Source organism: Stegodyphus dumicola, chromosome 3 (genome assembly GCF_044657685.1).
Source record: "Stegodyphus dumicola isolate Sdum_Otavi_A_Nest chromosome 3, ASM4465768v1".
NCBI lineage: Eukaryota > Metazoa > Arthropoda > Arachnida > Araneae > Eresidae > Stegodyphus > Stegodyphus dumicola.
The window spans coordinates 28,121,030-28,139,253 of record NC_140770.1 but is presented as its reverse complement, the minus strand read 5'-3'; the positions used below and the strand labels follow the sequence as shown (position 1 = coordinate 28,139,253).

The following is an 18,224-nucleotide window of genomic DNA, read 5'->3' as shown; positions in this document are numbered from 1 at the left end:
AATGATATAGTATCTGGGAATTATTTGTAAAGAACAAAAAAATAGATGTTTGTGCTTCTTAATTCCCTTTTCACTATTTTGCAAAACAAAAATTCTGAACTAAATGATAATAGTTCTGAATTTCCTTGGAAGTATTATTCTTTAATACCATTTACAACTTTAATTTCTTAATTCCTGATGTTTATTCTTCTATTGTTTACAATGTGTTTTCTTAAGTGTGAATATTGAATTATTTTACATAATCACTGGAATTTATTTTTCAAATTGAACTGCTTGTGAATGCAGACAAACTGATAATCTTATTTTTCTCCCATTTATTATAATAACTTTTTCTTGTGTTTTCCAGCTGAACTTGGGATCAATCATGAATTTGACTAAACCAAAGACATAGTCCAATTGGTTGATTGACTAGATTATAAGAAACTAAAGGTAAAAACAACTAGAAAATTCATAAATATTTAATATCTAATGCGTAAACAAAACGCGTAATTTGTCTTAACTCTATTCTTTTAATGCTCTAGGCCAGTGTTTTTCAACCACCGGCCCGCAAACATTATTCGCCGGTCCTTCCAACTGTTTTTAAATTCCGTAATTTTGTATATTTAAAGATTATGTCAGTAGCCTAAATTACTAACCTTACCGATCCGAGACAAAACACAGAAATATTTTGCCGATCCTACGAGTAAATCAGGTTAATAAACACTGCTCTAGACCAGGGGTTCTAAATCTTTTTTGATCCATACACCCCTTTTATCATCGCTAGACTCTCATCCCTTCTCCCCTTTCCAAAACTTGATAAATACATATAAAATTTAAATTATTTTCCAATGTGTTATATAAATTAAACAAAAAATAATAATATATATACCAAAACTTGAACAAAAGTAGTTTTTTTTTATAGTCATAATATAATACTTAACTAAATTAAAGCTGACTGCGTTCTTCACTGGTTGAGGACCCCTACTCTAGACATATATATTTTTGATAATATGTCAATAAAGGCGCAAATATTTTTATAAATAAAATGGTATACATAATATTATATAAACATTTAAAAAACATAAATATTACCTCTGTATTTATTTGTTCACGCGTACTCATTAGTTCTGATTTTAAAGACAAAAAAAGATAATAAAATTTATTAATTGTATTAAATATATGCAGACGGCCACTGCACGGGGGAAAAATTTTCTAACATATATTTGTTTATTAAAGTTTTTTCCTAATCACATCATTACATTGGATGTAAAAGCAGCAAATAACCGAAAACAATAAATAATATTTAAAGGAGTCAAAATACTGGGCAGTATGGGTCCATACAAAAGTGATTTGAGGATCTAGAATTATAATAATTTTATCCACAATGATGACAGTATTAGATGTCACACATGATATCCGGTGCCGGCAGCTGTCAAAATATGAAAACAAATCCATTTTCGCATAATCCAACATGATAAACGTAGTAATCCAAAAGCCTTTGGTAATTTCACAAAAATGATGCCTTCATATATTACGAAAATATTGCACAGGGCAAGAGACACCGTTAAAATGCTTCTTTAAAGCACAGGTGTATAACATCGGCTACCCTCCTACGAGTTGAACACACACACACATGCATAAACATTTGTCCAAAAATGGTCCGGAGATGATTTATCCAACTCACCAGAATCAGCTGGTAATCGTCCCGCTCCCTTACCAAGAACAAAGGGGCAGACAGATGAACCATCTTCAGTGTCTGTTTTTCTGTTCGTCACTTAATCCATAAAGAAGGTGCAAAATGAAATATTAGAAATCCAACTAAGTATCTAAACGGATGCATTGAAACAACATACAAGTACTCGCACGCCCAGTATCTGGGCCGCGACTGCAGATCGCGCGACGATGGTTTTGCTTTGGCCCCTTCTCCACAGTTTGCGCGGCCGCAAAAGTTGTAGAGCAAGTTTTTTTTTTTTTTTTTTTTTATTTTTATTTATTTATTTATATTTTTCTTCTTATTTTTCAAATGAGAATCACCAGACCAAAACGCGACCTTTCTTTGCCGAAACTTAGAAAGTGCGTACAATAATTTTGTGCACCTTATTATACATCCACTTGGTGCCGTTAAAGGTCATCACTAAAGGCTATTTCTAATATTAAGCTATATAAACAGGGAAGTAATATTACATTTGTCATAAATCTAATCAATACAAGCAAATATTTACCGATATTATCTTAATAATCACACTTATTTAATAAATTAATTTTAATAATTCTATATTATTTAATGCCAGTTGGAAAGAGCCAGAGATAGTACAACGTGCTATTTATAAAAAATCCCAATATAACACGCGCTATTTAAAAATACCTTTAAAAAGGAATATAAATTATACATCTAAATTATTACAAATTCGGTAAATTGAAATAACATCGTGCTAATTTGCTTTGATATAATTAACAAAGAATTTTGCTAATACTTCTGCTGTTGTCATTTCTTAAAGAAAACGTGTAATGTTCTTCCCTTAAATTAAAAACTCATTATTAAGCAGAGTGCAAACTACTATTCTGCACAGAAGTACGCAACGCATGGAGTTAGAAACATATCTTATTAATTACAGTAATGGCGCAAATGCTCATATATAAACTTACCGATTATATGTATTACACGTTATTTTAATTAGATGTGTTATAAATAATTGTATCAATTAGAAGCGTTGTTAAAAATAAACATATAAGCAAATAACATGCATATATACTGTTTTCCAATAGCTCGTTTTGTTCAGCAATGCGTTCTTTTAATTTGAAAGCCAGAGATTTTACGTAAAACCAAATATAACACTTCCGAGAAATGACAATTTACCATGCCGCATACATGTATAACACCTTGACAGTGCAAGGTGTTATACATGTATGCGCAAGAAACCCCCAAAACAAAACAAAAAAAAAAAAAAAAAAAAAAAAAAAAAAAAAAAAAACTGAAATGTTTCAGATTTTAAATTACGTCCAAAGGGGCGTTTTTTAACATTTTGTGTGTTACCTTTCTTTATTAAATATCATGTTCCTCGCACTTAAACCATAAGATCCAGTGCAACAGCAATATTGCAAAATAGTTTTAAAACGAGCATATCTTTAGAATTTCCGATACAGAGACTCACGCGCTGGAGATAAAAATGTTTTTTCTGCACAACGTTGCCATTGCTCGCTTTGAAATCCTTGAGTTTGTTAATCAAAAATTCGTCAAAGTTTTAAAAAATAGGAAATCGATCATAAAACAAATTTCAAATTTCAAATTTGGTCTTCCACATGCTCATATTCGTTGGAGGATTACGTTATTCAAAATTCGATGACTCTATGTACCGTTATTTTATGACAATGTGAGAAATATACATACATTTACGCAGATTTTCATTATTTAATTTCTTCAAATATAATGCAGGACTCTAACATTTTATGGCAACAGTTTGAAAAACGAACCGACATTTATCCGTCCGACGCAAAATGCCAAAACGAAACTAATAGTCCTTCGGGATTCAAATCCCTTTGGACTAAAACAAAAAAAAATAAGCCATAGATATTTCTACATTAGAAAGATAGATTTTCTATCATTTCTTTGACTCAACAACATTTCCTACAAAATCAGATATTGTTTTCAGTTTTAAAACTTTGGGAAGGGAGATCAGCCATCTTTATAGAAATAAACCTATTCTTTTTAATTAAAAGTAAAAAATATACCAATTCAACACTAAGCTGTAAAAATTTATTTAGTTCGTGGATTCCTAGACATTGAAAGGGGGAAGATCTGGTACACCAACTTAGTATTTCGTAGCTCGTGGGAGCGCAGAACTGCGAAAAATGAGATCCACGCCTATGTGGGAACATTCTGTAGGCAATAAATATCCTACGTTTTGCATACCGGTTTATAATTTATTGGTATTTGGTCATGCGTATGAATATCTGTGGTTTATAGTTCGCTGTATTGCACTCCCGATGTATTCGAGAACATTGTGATATGCAGAATTGAGATATGAAGATATGAATACATTCGAGATAGATTAATTTCATGAGATTTTTTTCCAAACCCAGATCATTTCATTAGCCAGAAACAACTGGATAAGCGAGCTTTCAGACCAGTCGACTCATCACTGTTTTTCAAATTCAAGTGTCCGATGTTCAAATTGCGAGCTGCAAAGTTCGGTGTCGTGTGTTCATCAAGGATACTTTTGAATGTCAGTTCCTAAAACCCATAAAACAAGGGAAATTTCCACAGTTCTCATGCTTATGCGCCCAATCCTATGGACACTGAGACCTCAGTAATGAATTATGAGAGACAGCCGAAGTAGTATCCTTATTGCGTGGAATGATTCTTCAGCTGATGCGCTGGTCATGTTTACCAGAAAGTCGCATTACTGTCAAAAGTCCAAAGATTTTCCAGAATTCTTGCAGTTACAGTATAATAACCTTATGAGAAAATCTAATCTTGCCACCGAAATGTATGACCATCTCACGAGCTCCAGCTCTCTGACTGCAATAAAAATGGTTTAAATCACTAAAATTTGCCATCCTGAGTGTGAAAACAGCTTAAGAAATTTCAACAGATATTACTTTGCACATGCAATGGTAGATGTACCAAATGACGTCAACAAATAGCGTTACTTTCTGCATAGACTTATTTGCATCGGTTTTTCTGATGCTTCAGTGCATAATATATCTGCATATATCATCTGATAGCGTTGATATATGCAGATAAAAATAGCTACAATATGTTCTCAATTTGCTTTCTAAATACGACGCACTACTTTTAACTACATGAACTAAAAATACATTATTAGATTCTTATTTGCTTCGTTTTTTCCCCTCCTCAAAATATCTACCCCTTCCCCTCAAACTATGAAAAGCTTAAAGATAGCGCGTTCCGTTTGATATTAAATCTTAACATTATATCATGTGCCTGAACTGAATTGCAAATGACAAGATTTACTAATTTCTGCGATATTAAATTAATAATAAAAACAAAAAGAATTTAATTCATGAATTCCTGACACTCGCCATCAGTTCTTTTTATTGCGAAAGAAAGAAAATGGCACTTTGCATGAATGAAACTCCTTCCGAATATTTGATCCCAAAACTAAATTCGGCATTAATGAAAATCATAGAAATGCACTTCAGACATGGAAAACATGATGAAGAAAAATTATCGAAAAATACACAATCTCAATCATCAGTACAAAACCGAAGTAGGCACTAGAAAACTTAAGAAACGATTCTGATATTCAAGAAATGTTAAAAATCGTCAACGTATATGTAAGGCGGTAATTTTCTTCTTCCGCAATCTTCTTACAAGCGCAAATCATGACACTATTTTATGCAATCTTTCAATCTTACATTGCATTTCGTTACATATTTCCGTCACACGCTTTTCGTCATAGAAAACGATGCCCAGTGTAAAAAAACAGAACTTACCTCATTTTTATATAAGATATTGCGAATTGTTAATAGAACGAACCGTAATTTTTATAATTAAGCAAACGGAGATAATAATCTATGCGAATAATGCATAATTTCTTGGAAGTGGGAAAATTAATTATTCAGTAATCTTGGTCGGTAGATTAATTTTTTGGAAAAAATTGAATATTCTATTTAGTTCTATTTAAGATATACAACTATCCTCAGCATCGTTTCATTCAATAAACAGAGTAAACACGACTATTGTTAATTTATTACGTTTAAATACGTTTTAGATTTCTTTACAACACAACTTATAATTGTATATTTTTAATTGTCATTCTTTTTGTTAAATTTCTCGAGAAGAATTTATGTGAATTTGTTAAGAATAAATAATATTTCTTCAAGTTAGTTAATTTATTTATAATTTATTACTATTAATTTTTTGTTTGTTTGTTTCATTAATTTTTTTTGGGGGGGGGCGGCATTTTAGTCTAAGCTAACATTTTATTTAAAAAATCATGTTAGCAGGTCTCATGCTTCATTTCTTAAATAATCCAGAAATAAAAATTAAAAAATACTTTAATCAGATGGTTACACGAAATGAATTGGGAAAGAACGGGTAGCGTAAATGAAATGAGAGGCAAACTAATGATGACAAGAAATGATACAGTACATATCAGCATTTTGAAGATGCAGGAAAAAGGATAATGGCCTATATAATGCACCACTCACGTACACGGAGTGTTATCGAAAGCATTCCGCTATCTGAAGAGGAAACTGACATCAATGCAGTTATTTTAATCTGGTATGCCTAACATAGCTATTGTTAATACTGTGACCGTATAATTTGTAATCTATTTTTGTAATTAGACCTCACATGTATTATAATTACACAAATTCCGATGTCGAGTATGGAAAACATGCATTGAAAATGATCAAACAATTGGAATTAACCTCTTATCCAACCTAATTTGTCAGTTTCCGTGCAAAAATTACTTCCCCCTTTTTTTTAAACACTTTGTACTTTAAACAAGTACAACAAAATATAAAAGATTCCAGAAATATTTTTCTAAAATTTTTGCGATTTTTAATATTTTGTGCCACGAGGTCAGTCCGTTCGATCGTAGAACAACACTACAGGTGAACTACCACTTTTCGTGGCTTTGACAACACGGCCCATAGGCCGGAAGTTAAGTCTAAAGTATCTCAATCACTATCGCCTAATGCATTTTTTTTTATAAAATTAAAAGTAAATAATTGCAAACATTTATTTCCCACATACACACATATATATCTGTAGTTACAGCTGTCATGCTATAAAAAATACATATTTATAGCTTGTAAATCGATCTACAAATAATAAAAATACGGATAATTTACATCAGAAGTCAAGACCACGAATTTCTGGACGTTCCGCTGGGAGGGAGGGGACAGTGGTTCTTCTAAAACCAAAGAAAATAACTGCCCATTAAAAACTTGTAATTCGGCACCTTAAAAAAATGAGGTGACCAAAAACTAATTTTTAAAGTTTTTTGAGTTGTGAACTATGAAATCACTACTCATTGCGTGAAATATAGTCTCAGAGGATTACTTGCCACTCGTGACCAAAGATAGTGTGATTTGTATAAATTTAAATAAATTATAGAGCTTTCATTTTTGTTATTACCAACACCTGGCTTTTTTAAGACTACTGATTACAAGTCTGTCCCACACAGACCACTTCATTCTGAAGTTCGTGCAGACCCAGCCTGTTTTCCAACGCTTAAAGACAACAGACGTTTTATTGAATATTTTTGCATCTGTACCAATCCTGCTACACATTTCTGATTTGAATAACCTCGCAGGCGTTATGAAAACAGTTTCGAAGCTGTTAAATGATAGGCGTTTGAAGCATCCTGGACATTTTGCAGTTGTGCCATTCTACAATATACTCCTGATTTGCATGAGCTCGCAAGAGTAACAGAACTGATTAATGCAGATTACTGAAATGTATTTCGAACTTTACAATAATCGAAATGGAAATTAGCATAATACGATGCCTTTAGAACAGTAAAATTTCTATTAAACAAGAATTTAATGGTTTTAAGACAAATGGCATTTCTAGAACATTTTCGTTACGACTACTGCTATATCTATAACAAAATCTCTCATAACCCGGACGCAATTAACCAGCAAGATCAAAATAACGGCACTGCTAAAGGTCTAAATTTAAATCCGAAATTTAGGTCTGTGTGACAAAAATGTATGTTTAATCGATTAAAAATCTAAATACTTAAATGACATTTGTGTTATGTTTCTGTAATAAATAAAGGTAACAGACAAGATATTAAAAAAACGCCCCTTTGGACGTATTTGTTTTTAACATATGTTTTTGCAAAATGGAGCCTTCATACGGTTTTTCTCTTGCACTCCTGTCTTTATATCTAAATTTATGTAGGTAATTTATTACTATTCGAGGTGTAACACAAACACCAGAACAATATGAAAGGTCATTAAATATTTCTACAAGTATTAATAAAAAGGCTTTATTTTTAACTAACTATTCAATCATTCTGCTTTCTCTTGCTGTAAGAACTTTTGACCGCCTTGTCCTTTTTTTATCTTCTATATTCCCAATTGATTTATGCTTACTTATCACATAACAATCATTTCACATATTTAATCTTAAATTTTTGCTATTTCACAATAAATGGAGCCATTATTTCTTAAATTTACAATTCTATCACGCATTACTAAAGTGAAATCATTCTGCTTTCCACACATTTCAAAATAACAAATTTATAATAAAAAAGGGGGGAGAACTGGAACTGATTAGACTAATAGGACGTTCTAAAACAAATTACATTTCTTTTTCTTTCACCTCCAGTACTTCAAGTGAAGTTTCAACCTTTTTCATTGGTTGTTCAAATACTTTCCCCCATTTGGAAATTTGTATAATTTCGTTTTTCGGCGTTGCGATAAGATTACGTGATAGTTATTTTTTTCTTATTATATAAGATAATTTCCACTAGTTATTATGCAAAAATGTAATTTACACCATTTGCAATAAAAGTATTGCATAAATTTGTATTGTCCAAATACCTTTTTTCCTCCGTTGTGTACGGAGAAAGAAGAAAAATAATGAGGAGGGAGGAGAGGATGAAGATGAAGACGAAACGCAGAATAAGAGACTTAAATGGAAGAAGACTGACGACTTTCATAAGCCTTGCCAAATAATTTTCATCCATGTCAGTACCTGATGTTATGAAGACCTATTGTACAGCGAACTTTTAGAATTCCGGCGACAATCGCAAAATAGGCACACATTCGAAGTTATATGTCATTATGCTAAGAAATTCGTAACATTCATATATGATAATAACGTTTCTCAATATTACTCATTTAATAATGGCACACAGATCGATGCATCCTGCAACTTCTGTAGGTGGGGTAAAAAACATGAACAGATGAATTCTCGAAATATATATTTTGTTATCCGGAATCGGTGAGGTTCCATTGCTGCCGGTTAAAAGACATTCTACTGTAATTAGAATAAAACTAGACTTCTCTTTTCTTTCACTCCAGAACCGACACGACATACTTTGAATCTGCAGCGTAGGTGGCTGTGCGGAATATAGGTCAATGCTCTTCTTTTCCCGAACCCGGTGAAGCAATTCGTGGTCAAGGGCAAACGCCTCTTTCGCATGAAAGCTAAACGTTTATCTCCACATATATCTCTTATTGAGTTCTTCGGATTTTTTTCACACCTTTGTTCCATTCATCAGTATTTTTAAAATGTACTTTTTATACCATTAGTTCCTGCAACATTTCATACGACCAACAAATATGCTGAGAATAATCGAATGATTCATTTACTTCTTTCACCTTAACCTTCAGAATTGAAGTCATCAAGTGATTCATGAAGCTGATCTTATCTGCGATGATATAGCCGAAAAGAAAAGAAATCCCTATATCTTAGTTAAATAACCGATAATTCCGCGACAGCAGAAAAAAAGTTTTATAGGTAGCAAAAATGAACTACGCCAAGTCAAATGAAACCGCATCTATCATATTTTAAAATGTTTGTTTAGCTCATAGGCAAAGCATGAAATCCGCCATTCTACAGCACGTCGAACACCGGCCGGCCCCCCCAATGAATGAAACGATTAAACATTTCATACATTGCCTAGGCATTCTACAGAATGCCAAATGACAAACTGGCAAAGTATGAAATACACCTCCGATTCGTTTCAAATAACTGAAACTACTTAACCAGAAGTTAATAACTGATGCAAATAAAGACAGAATTACTACTAAAAATGTAGAGACATTAGGTATATTTTTGGATGCAGGAAAGATGAAAAATAGCAACCGCTTCGCCGGGAATCGAACCACGGACCTCTGGAATATCGGCCCAGCGTGTAGAACCACTACACCACGAAGGACGCTAGGAAAGCGGGAGGAATACGTTATATACTCCCCTTTTTAAAGGGCGACTAGGGTTTTAGGGGACCTAGTCGCCAAATCCTGGGTGTGGAGAATCATCATCCACAACCCTTTTAGTTCGGGCATCACTGTAGAGACATTAGGTATATTTTTGGATGCAGGAAAGATGAAAATAGCAACCGCCTTTGCCGGGAATCGAACCACGGACCTCTGGAATACCGGCCCAGCGTGCAGAACCACTACACCACGAAGGACGCTAGGAAAGCGGGAGGAATACCTTATAAGAAGAACCACGAGATTATTGATTGCTGCATCGCTATAATGTGACGTTTGTGGGAAACAAAAGTATACTCATTTATCCTGTGAAAGACAGGGCCAGTACTACACAGTATTAAGTCATGCACACTGAATTATTTCACGTACTTGATGACTCTGATTTGACCGTTACGGAGGTCATGGAAAGAGTGGTGAAAGAACTTTCACTCATATACAAAATCGTTGCACGTAACTATATTGAACTATACATGCACCTTTGTGAAACCCGCCCCTTCCCCCCCAAAAAAAAAGTATTAGAAAGGGCACTGTTGTAGAACCTATGATTTTTTCTGAATTTAATGCCCGTTATCAGGTAAATCTTACTCGTTTTCAGTCTCAGTCAGATAGAGAATATAAATTTATTATGGCGTACCAAGATCATCTCACCATTTTTTATGTATTTTGAATAAAAAAATTTTAATAGAGGTCTTTCATTATTTTTTCAAAACACCATTTGTATTTTTGAGGAATGAAGGACTTTTATCTGTTATTTTATAGAAATGTCTAGGTAAAGTGTAGAAAGTATATAATAATTCTCATATTTCATACTTTGCCTAAAAACGGCAGGCATTCTATAGAATGCCGGCATTTCATACACTTGCCGGTAACACTTCACTTAAGCAGTCTCAGAAATTAGCCGAATCCTGCTCAATTAAATGGCTGGGAAATTAAACAAAGCACGTTAAGCAAAATATTGCTTTTGAAAAAGATGGATAGAAAAATTACACTTCATCAGCTCAAAGGAATCTTTGCCATGTCAGTTAAAATAAGTTTTTCATGATATTAAGAATCCAAAAGCTGTTCTTAATATTGAATGCCATTTAAAAATTAATAAAAAATAAGAACGAGCTATAAATAAAGATGGGATGTACAGAACCATGTCCGGAAGCGATAACTGAGCAACAGTAATTTCTCTCCAAATGTTTAATCATAGCAGAGCTATAATTATTTTTTCATCTCGGGGAAAGAGAAAAGTATACGTTTATACGCATAATATATTAAAATATATACATAATATATTAAAATATGTACCACCCGCCTCGTTCATTATAGTCCCAAGGTAAAGCATTTTTAATAGCAATTCTTTATGAGGAAGAAAATAACGCACGTAATGACTTCCATTAAAAAGAGAAGGGGAAAATGTATTGAGCGTTTAGTTATCTATTTAAAGAAACCAATACTTAAAAATAAAAAAATATATATATGAAAGGTTTCAGATTTTAACGGTCATCCAAAAGGATATGTTAAGGTTCTTTACACTCTTGCTGAGATCGCAGTGTATAACTTCCCCCCTCTCCCTTTAGCTTACTAATCAGCATAATTTTCTTTGCATTTACGCCATATACAATTTAACAGCAAAATTACAAAAATTTTATCAGCACAGCAGTATATGTTTAGAATTTACGATGCAGTGACATTCATTTTTCTGCCTCACCCTCAAGTTTTTTCTTAGTTCATCATATCAATATTCAGTTTTTTTTACTAAGATGGCTTTACAAAACTTTTCTGTCTTTATTATTAACGTTTTGCGCGTTCACTTTACTAAATATTACGTTCTTGGCGCTTACGTCACATAAAATCCGATTCAACACCAAAAACACAAAATATTTAAAATCAGCATTATCCTTAGAATTTCCGACAAACAGTCTCTCGCGCTTCCCCCCCCCCTTAAAGAGCTGTTACAGCTCTCTTTGAAATCGCTGAGTTTTTTAATCAAAAACTCCTTAAAGTTTTATAAAACATGAAATAGATAATAAAACAAATTCAAAACTCGGGTTTGCAGGTGCCCATGTTCGGGTGGAGGACCACGTTATACAAAATTTAACGGCTCTAGGTACCGTTGTTTTTTCCCAATGCATTCATGCAGATTCTTCTTTATTTCATTTCTTTACATCTAATATAGGACAATAATATTTGTAGCCCCAACAATCTGAAGAGTGATGCGCCGTTTACAGTAATTCAACGCAAAATGCCGTTCCGAGACTAAATCCCCTTCGTGACTAACGCCCCTTTGGGCTTAAAAAAAGCTATGTTACTAATAATTCAGTCAAAATAATAATAATTAAAAAAAATTACATGAAAGCGTAAAAATTGTTTAGAATATTTTTTCGGGCTAAAACTCTAACATTCAAAGCATCTCTCTCTCTCTCTCTTTCTTTTATTTATTTACTAGCAGCTTCGCTGCCAGCCTTCGTTTAAATGTACCGGAAAAATGGCTGAAGGGAACACCAAACGTTAAATTTAAAAACTGCGTAGAATTTTACTCTGTAGAACAACTTCATAAAAAAAAGTTATTACGTATAACAAAATTACAATGAAATGAGCAATATCCCTTAATACAAATATTAATTATTCTAATAAATAAATTAACCAACTTCCCTTTGCAAACTCGTAAGAACTCAAATGGTATAAAGGAGGTTAAGAACTTTGTTTCTTAAAAAAAAAAAAAAAAAAAAAAAAAAAAAAAAAAAAAAACTTTTCAATATCTTAAAAACAGTGAAATGAGCAATAAAAAACATAAAATTCTGAAAAGGAAAGTATAATTAATGATATTTTATATTATATTTTCCAAGAGAAAAAAATTACAATGAAATAAGCTATATCCCTTAATACAAATATTAATTATCCTAATGAAAAAATTAACCAACTTTCCGTTGAAGAAAAAAAATCATGCAAAACTTTTCAATATCTTACAAACAGTGAAATAAGCAAAAAATAACATGAAAGCAACTCAAAAAACAAAAACGTCCGCACACAATGTTACACTGCAGGACAACTTTATAAAAAAAACAATAAAAATGTATTATATATATAAAAAAATTGACAACAAAATATGATAATCTCTTAAAAACAGTGACATAAGAAATACGATGAAACATTGTTGCCAAACCCATATTTCTAAAAGAATGAAACTATTCAAAATGATGCGATTTCATCAAAAATCTATCAACAGCAATAAGACCGGAAAATTGTTGCCAAAATCACATTTTTTAAGATGTGAGAAGTGTACTCGGAAGCCTCATTAAAAAAATCTTTTAAAAATACAAAATATTATCATTTTTCCAAAATTCTTTTTGTAAAAGCAGTCGCAAGGATAAAAGTTTAACGTGTCCAAAAATCAAAGAAAAATAAACTGTACATTTTTAAAAATAAGCTTTTTTAGAAAAAATCCCGTTGAAAAGGTGTTAAGCTCCCTTTGTTAAATAAATTCGTATTTAATCGATTTATTGAAACACGAAATTTATTTTAAGTTCGTAAAATAGCTAAGTGCCTACGTTTCATGACGATGTGAAAATGGAGTGTGTAGAGTAAAATCTCGCTTTCCTATAGCCCATTATGTCTCAAAATGACGCGATTTCATCACAAAAACATAAAATAAAAAAAAAATTTGAATTCAAATTTTGAAAAAATCGCTTCGAGGTGCACTGGCTCTTGTCTAGATGTACTTATGTACCAAATTTCCTAGCCGTGGGTCTATTAGCTTACGCGCAGCGCGAACGAAAGACACACACACACACAGACTCTTTATTTTATTATATGTAGAGATTTTAAGAGAACGCGCATGTAGCATTACTATCATACGGGTGAAATATCGAAATTATTGGAAATAAAGAAAAAATAATAATAAATAAATATCCATACTTGTGTACAATTATCATCTCAACGATTAGACCACAACTTTCTGTAAACAACCTCCTTTTAAGGTCATTTTTTTCCTTTTCCATATTTACTTTATTTAACATTCAAACTGTACAACTGCATATTTAGCAATCAACAAAATCCTGCTAATTACAATTCATTATATTATATATTGAAGGATACATTTTAGTTTGGGAGAGAATTAGTAATGCAGCTAAACTGCGTACATACTAATATCATAAAAATAAAACTAATTACTTACAATTTCAGTTACACTAAGGAAAAATGCAAAAATCGGATATGGAAACCACACGACTATTAAATCATACACTTTTTTGCTACTATAAAATACGAGACATCAATTTATGGGGCAATATTTCTTATAACATCTTCAAAATAATCACTATAAACTGCAATGCACTCATGCCAATGTTTTCTTCAGGTTTAAAAATATCTTTTAATGAGTTTTTCATGAAATACCTGCAAGACTCACAGGAAATATTCTTTTATAGCATCAGTGAACTCAAAACAGAGACTATGAAGCAGCAGTTTTAACAAGTTAACTGTCATTGACGAGTATACTCGTTATGGAGAAGTGACACGATTTTGTGTATTGACGAGTATAATCGTCATGCGTATATTATGTTAATGAAATGGAGGGAGGTAAGAGGAGATAAGAGGGAGGTTTATTTAGTAAGTACTGTACATAATGACAACGTAATAGAAACAGAGAAATGAAAAATAATAACAAAGAAACCGGAGCTAGTGATTGATTATAATAAAAAAAATGGGTGGAGTGGATATGAGCGATGGAATTATCATAGAGTACTCCACAGCAAGAAAACGACTCAAAAAAGTACTACAAAAAGATATTTTTCCATTTCTTAGACATTATGTGTCTGAATATATTCATATTATATAAAAAATAAATAATAATTGAACATTATCGCGTATCAACTTTTTGCTCAAATTTACTGAGGCCACTTTTGCGACGTATCCAATCGAAAGAAAGAAATCCACACAAATTCGGCCATTTAGGCCTAATATAAGCCAATTAGGCAAGAATCATGTTCCGGATTATATACCCGGAACATCGAGGGGGGGGGGAAATAAAATTAAAAAAAAAACCTACGCGAAGGTGTTCGCATTGCTACAAACGTAAGATCTAGAAGGAATCGCGTTACTGGTGTTCGATTTGCAAAGTCCCATTGTGTATAGTACCCTGTTTCGCTGAATATCACTCCACAGCAGGGATTTAAATTCTTACTTTTATATGTATAATATTTAATTTATTGCGTTTTTAGTTTAATATGTATGTAATATATGCTTATGTTAACCAAATAAGTAAATATTAGTCATAAAATTTTCAATTTTATAAAATAAACCCATCTTTTTCAGCCAATATTTTACCAGCGCAACTTACTCTGTGATTGACGAATATACTTGTCATGGCTCGATTCTGGCGACATAAAACGGTGCGCACTCTTAAACGAGAGTGCCACAGTTAACTGTAGAAATGAGAAAATGTAGATGAACATGAAGTTTGCAGACTCGTATTTGTTAAATATTTTTAACTACGCTCCTGAGTTATGAGCTCGTTTTCAATGAACTCCTTAAAGCGAATGTCACAAAACTATCAAATAATATTCTCTGTTAATACTTAAGTCAATCACCAAGAATGCATGACGCACAGTACCATGTCGATCCAAGAAAACCACAATTACACTGATCTTTGACCGTTCTGACGTGAAACTTTCAGTCTTGTTTTAGTTTTCAAGCGCTATTCACTAGGTTATTGAGGTATTTTTGATTCCGTGTTTCATTAATCAGTAATAATGCATTTGATTTGCCTCGACAAAGTACTTCCTAGGCTACTTGAACACGCATTTGATTTGACAAAAGTCCTACTAATGGCTAAATGGCTAAGACCACTGAATACTGGCTATTCGGCTTGGCCTAGGTTTGATCCCAGGCAAAAGGGCTGGTTGCATGGAAGATTTTCATGATTTCCCCCATGTGTGAAATGAATATGAGCTAGTTTTCCTTAGAAAGTCTTCCTTGAAGGCCTTCCTCCTCTCAGGTAGATAGCTCTTGTGGCTTTGCCATATTCGAAAAATTAAATTAACGTTGTTTTGAGAAAAATTCGACGTTTTTAGAAAAACACAAGAAACGACGCATGACATGCTCAAATGATCTTTCAAAATTATTTAACAGAATCCAAACTATATGGGAATTTTTTAAATAATATGTTTAATCTATCTTATTTTCAACACATCCTTTACCTCCTTTAAATATCTAATACCTTTAAAAAAAACATTGTTTTCATACAATATTATCCTAAAATGTTTTTCAGCGATTTTTTAGACGTTTTCGTAGAAAAAATTCCATTGCAAAAACATTATTTTATGCACATTCTTTGCTCAATTAAATTCGGCATTTTCGGTAATCATCAAACAAAAAAAATTTTTTTTTCATTAAAAATGAATTTATCTGCACACGAAAAAAGGAAATGAAGCATGGATTATAAGCCAGCAAAGCAGAAAACAACGAAACTAGTAACGATCCCCCCCCAAAAAAAACTTCCCAAACGATTTCTTGCTCTGGGCATTTTAAATGAACAATTCTCGATACTTTTGCCCTTCAGTAGCACTAATAACAAAAGTGCACTATTTTGGAGCCTTTAAATTCAAAATTAAATATGTAAAATCCCAAAACTAAAATAAATATTAAAAGAAAGGGGGATTAAAGAAATAGAGAAAATAAACTGAAAGTTTTAGGATTTTATATTACGCCCGAATAGGGTTTTTTTTAAACGTTTTGTGTATCACCTTTGTTTATTAAATATCATGTTCACAGCACTTGAACCATAAAATTCAATTCAACAGCAATATCACAAAAAATAATTTTAAAAGAGCATATCTTTAGAATTTCCAATTTCCGATACACAGTCTCGCGCGCTGGAGATAAAAATGGTCTCCCTTCCCTGGTATAGTGTTGCGATTGCTCGCTTTGAAATCGTTGAATTTCTTAATCAAAAATTCATAAATTCTTTACAAAATATGAAATAGATAATAAAACAAATTCTAAATTCCAAATATGGGCTTCCAGATGACCATATTCAGACGTGGTGGAGACGTACGTTATTCAAAATTTGATGGCTCTAGGTACCGTTGTTTTATCACAGTGCAAGAAACATACATACATTTATGTAGATTCTTTATTATTTAATTTCTTTAAATATAGTACAGGGCTATAATATTTGGTGCAACAATTTGAAAAGTGAAGCGCCATTTATAGGGAAACATCACAAAATGTCAAAACAATATTAATAGCACTTCTTGGCTAACGCCTTTTGGGTTAAAAAATTTGAAACGTTTCAGATTTTAGCAATCGCCGAAAAGAATTTGTTAAGATTTTTTACGCTCTCACTGAGCTCGCAGTCTAGCAGTTCGCTGTGGCTTTCACGCCTGCTAACCCATTTCTTTTTGTCTTTTTAGCTTTTATTATTAAGCATCATTTCCTTCACACTTACACCATATACAATTCGACAGCAAAATTACAGTTTTAAAAGCAGCATAAAAAGCATATGTTTAGAATTTCCGATGCAGGGTTAAGTATCGGCATACATTAAAAAAAATTCTTTTATTATTCACATTTTGCGTGTTTACTTTATTTATTCAATGTATGTTCTTCGCACTTACGCCTCATAAAATTTAATTCAACGGGAAAATCACAAAATATTTAAAATCACCATACCTTTAGAACTTCCGACAGTCTCGCACGCTAGAGATAAAAATGCTTTTTTTCATACAGTGTTGCTATTGATCGCTTTAAAATCGTCCAGTTTGTTAATAAAAAATTCATTAAAGTTTTACAAAATATGAGGTTTAAATCGAAATTCAAAATCCGGGCTTCCAGGGGCACATGTTCGGGTACAGGACTAAGTTATTGCAAATTTGATGGTTCTAGGTGCCGTCGTTTTTTCACATTGCGAAGAACATTCATACATTCATGCAGATTCTTCATTATTTAATTTCTTTAAAATTAACACAGAGCGATAATATTTGCTGGCAACAATTTGAAAAGTGATTGGCCGTTTACAGTAAACCGCCGCAAAAACCCATTTCGGCACTACCTTTTGGCTGGTAAGAATTTGTTTATAAAACCTTTAAAGTGCTAAAATAAAACTATTTTACATTATACGCATTTCAAACATACTATAAAAAACTGTACGACTTCTACACCTTTGGCCTTACGGCTCAGTAGGAGAGTAGGTCGAAAATCGCCGGTTCAGTGGATTAAGTATAGTAATGGGCAGGCAGTATGTGTCATGAGTTGAGTCATAGAGTGTTAAGCTACGTGCCCGTGACGTCACAATCCAGAGACGTTTTTTTGTTACGCTTTACGAGATCACAATCATCATC

At 32.5% G+C, this 18,224-nt stretch overlaps 1 protein-coding gene across 2 annotated transcripts in view; it reads right to left on the bottom strand.

Annotated features, from left to right (window-relative positions):
• LOC118194656 (patronin-like) overlaps nucleotides 1-18,224 on the bottom strand; it is a 215,537-nt gene that overhangs the window by 87,154 nt on the left and 110,159 nt on the right. The window contains exon 1 of one of the 2 annotated variants that reach the window (XM_085812677.1): nucleotides 1,664-1,873. The exons of the other annotated variant lie outside the window; for it this stretch is intronic. Coding sequence (XP_085668803.1) covers nucleotides 1,664-1,726 — 63 coding nt within the window. The 5' untranslated portion in view covers nucleotides 1,727-1,873. Of the gene's footprint in view, nucleotides 1-1,663; nucleotides 1,874-18,224 lie in introns of those variants that run through there. 2 annotated transcript variants of the gene reach the window in all.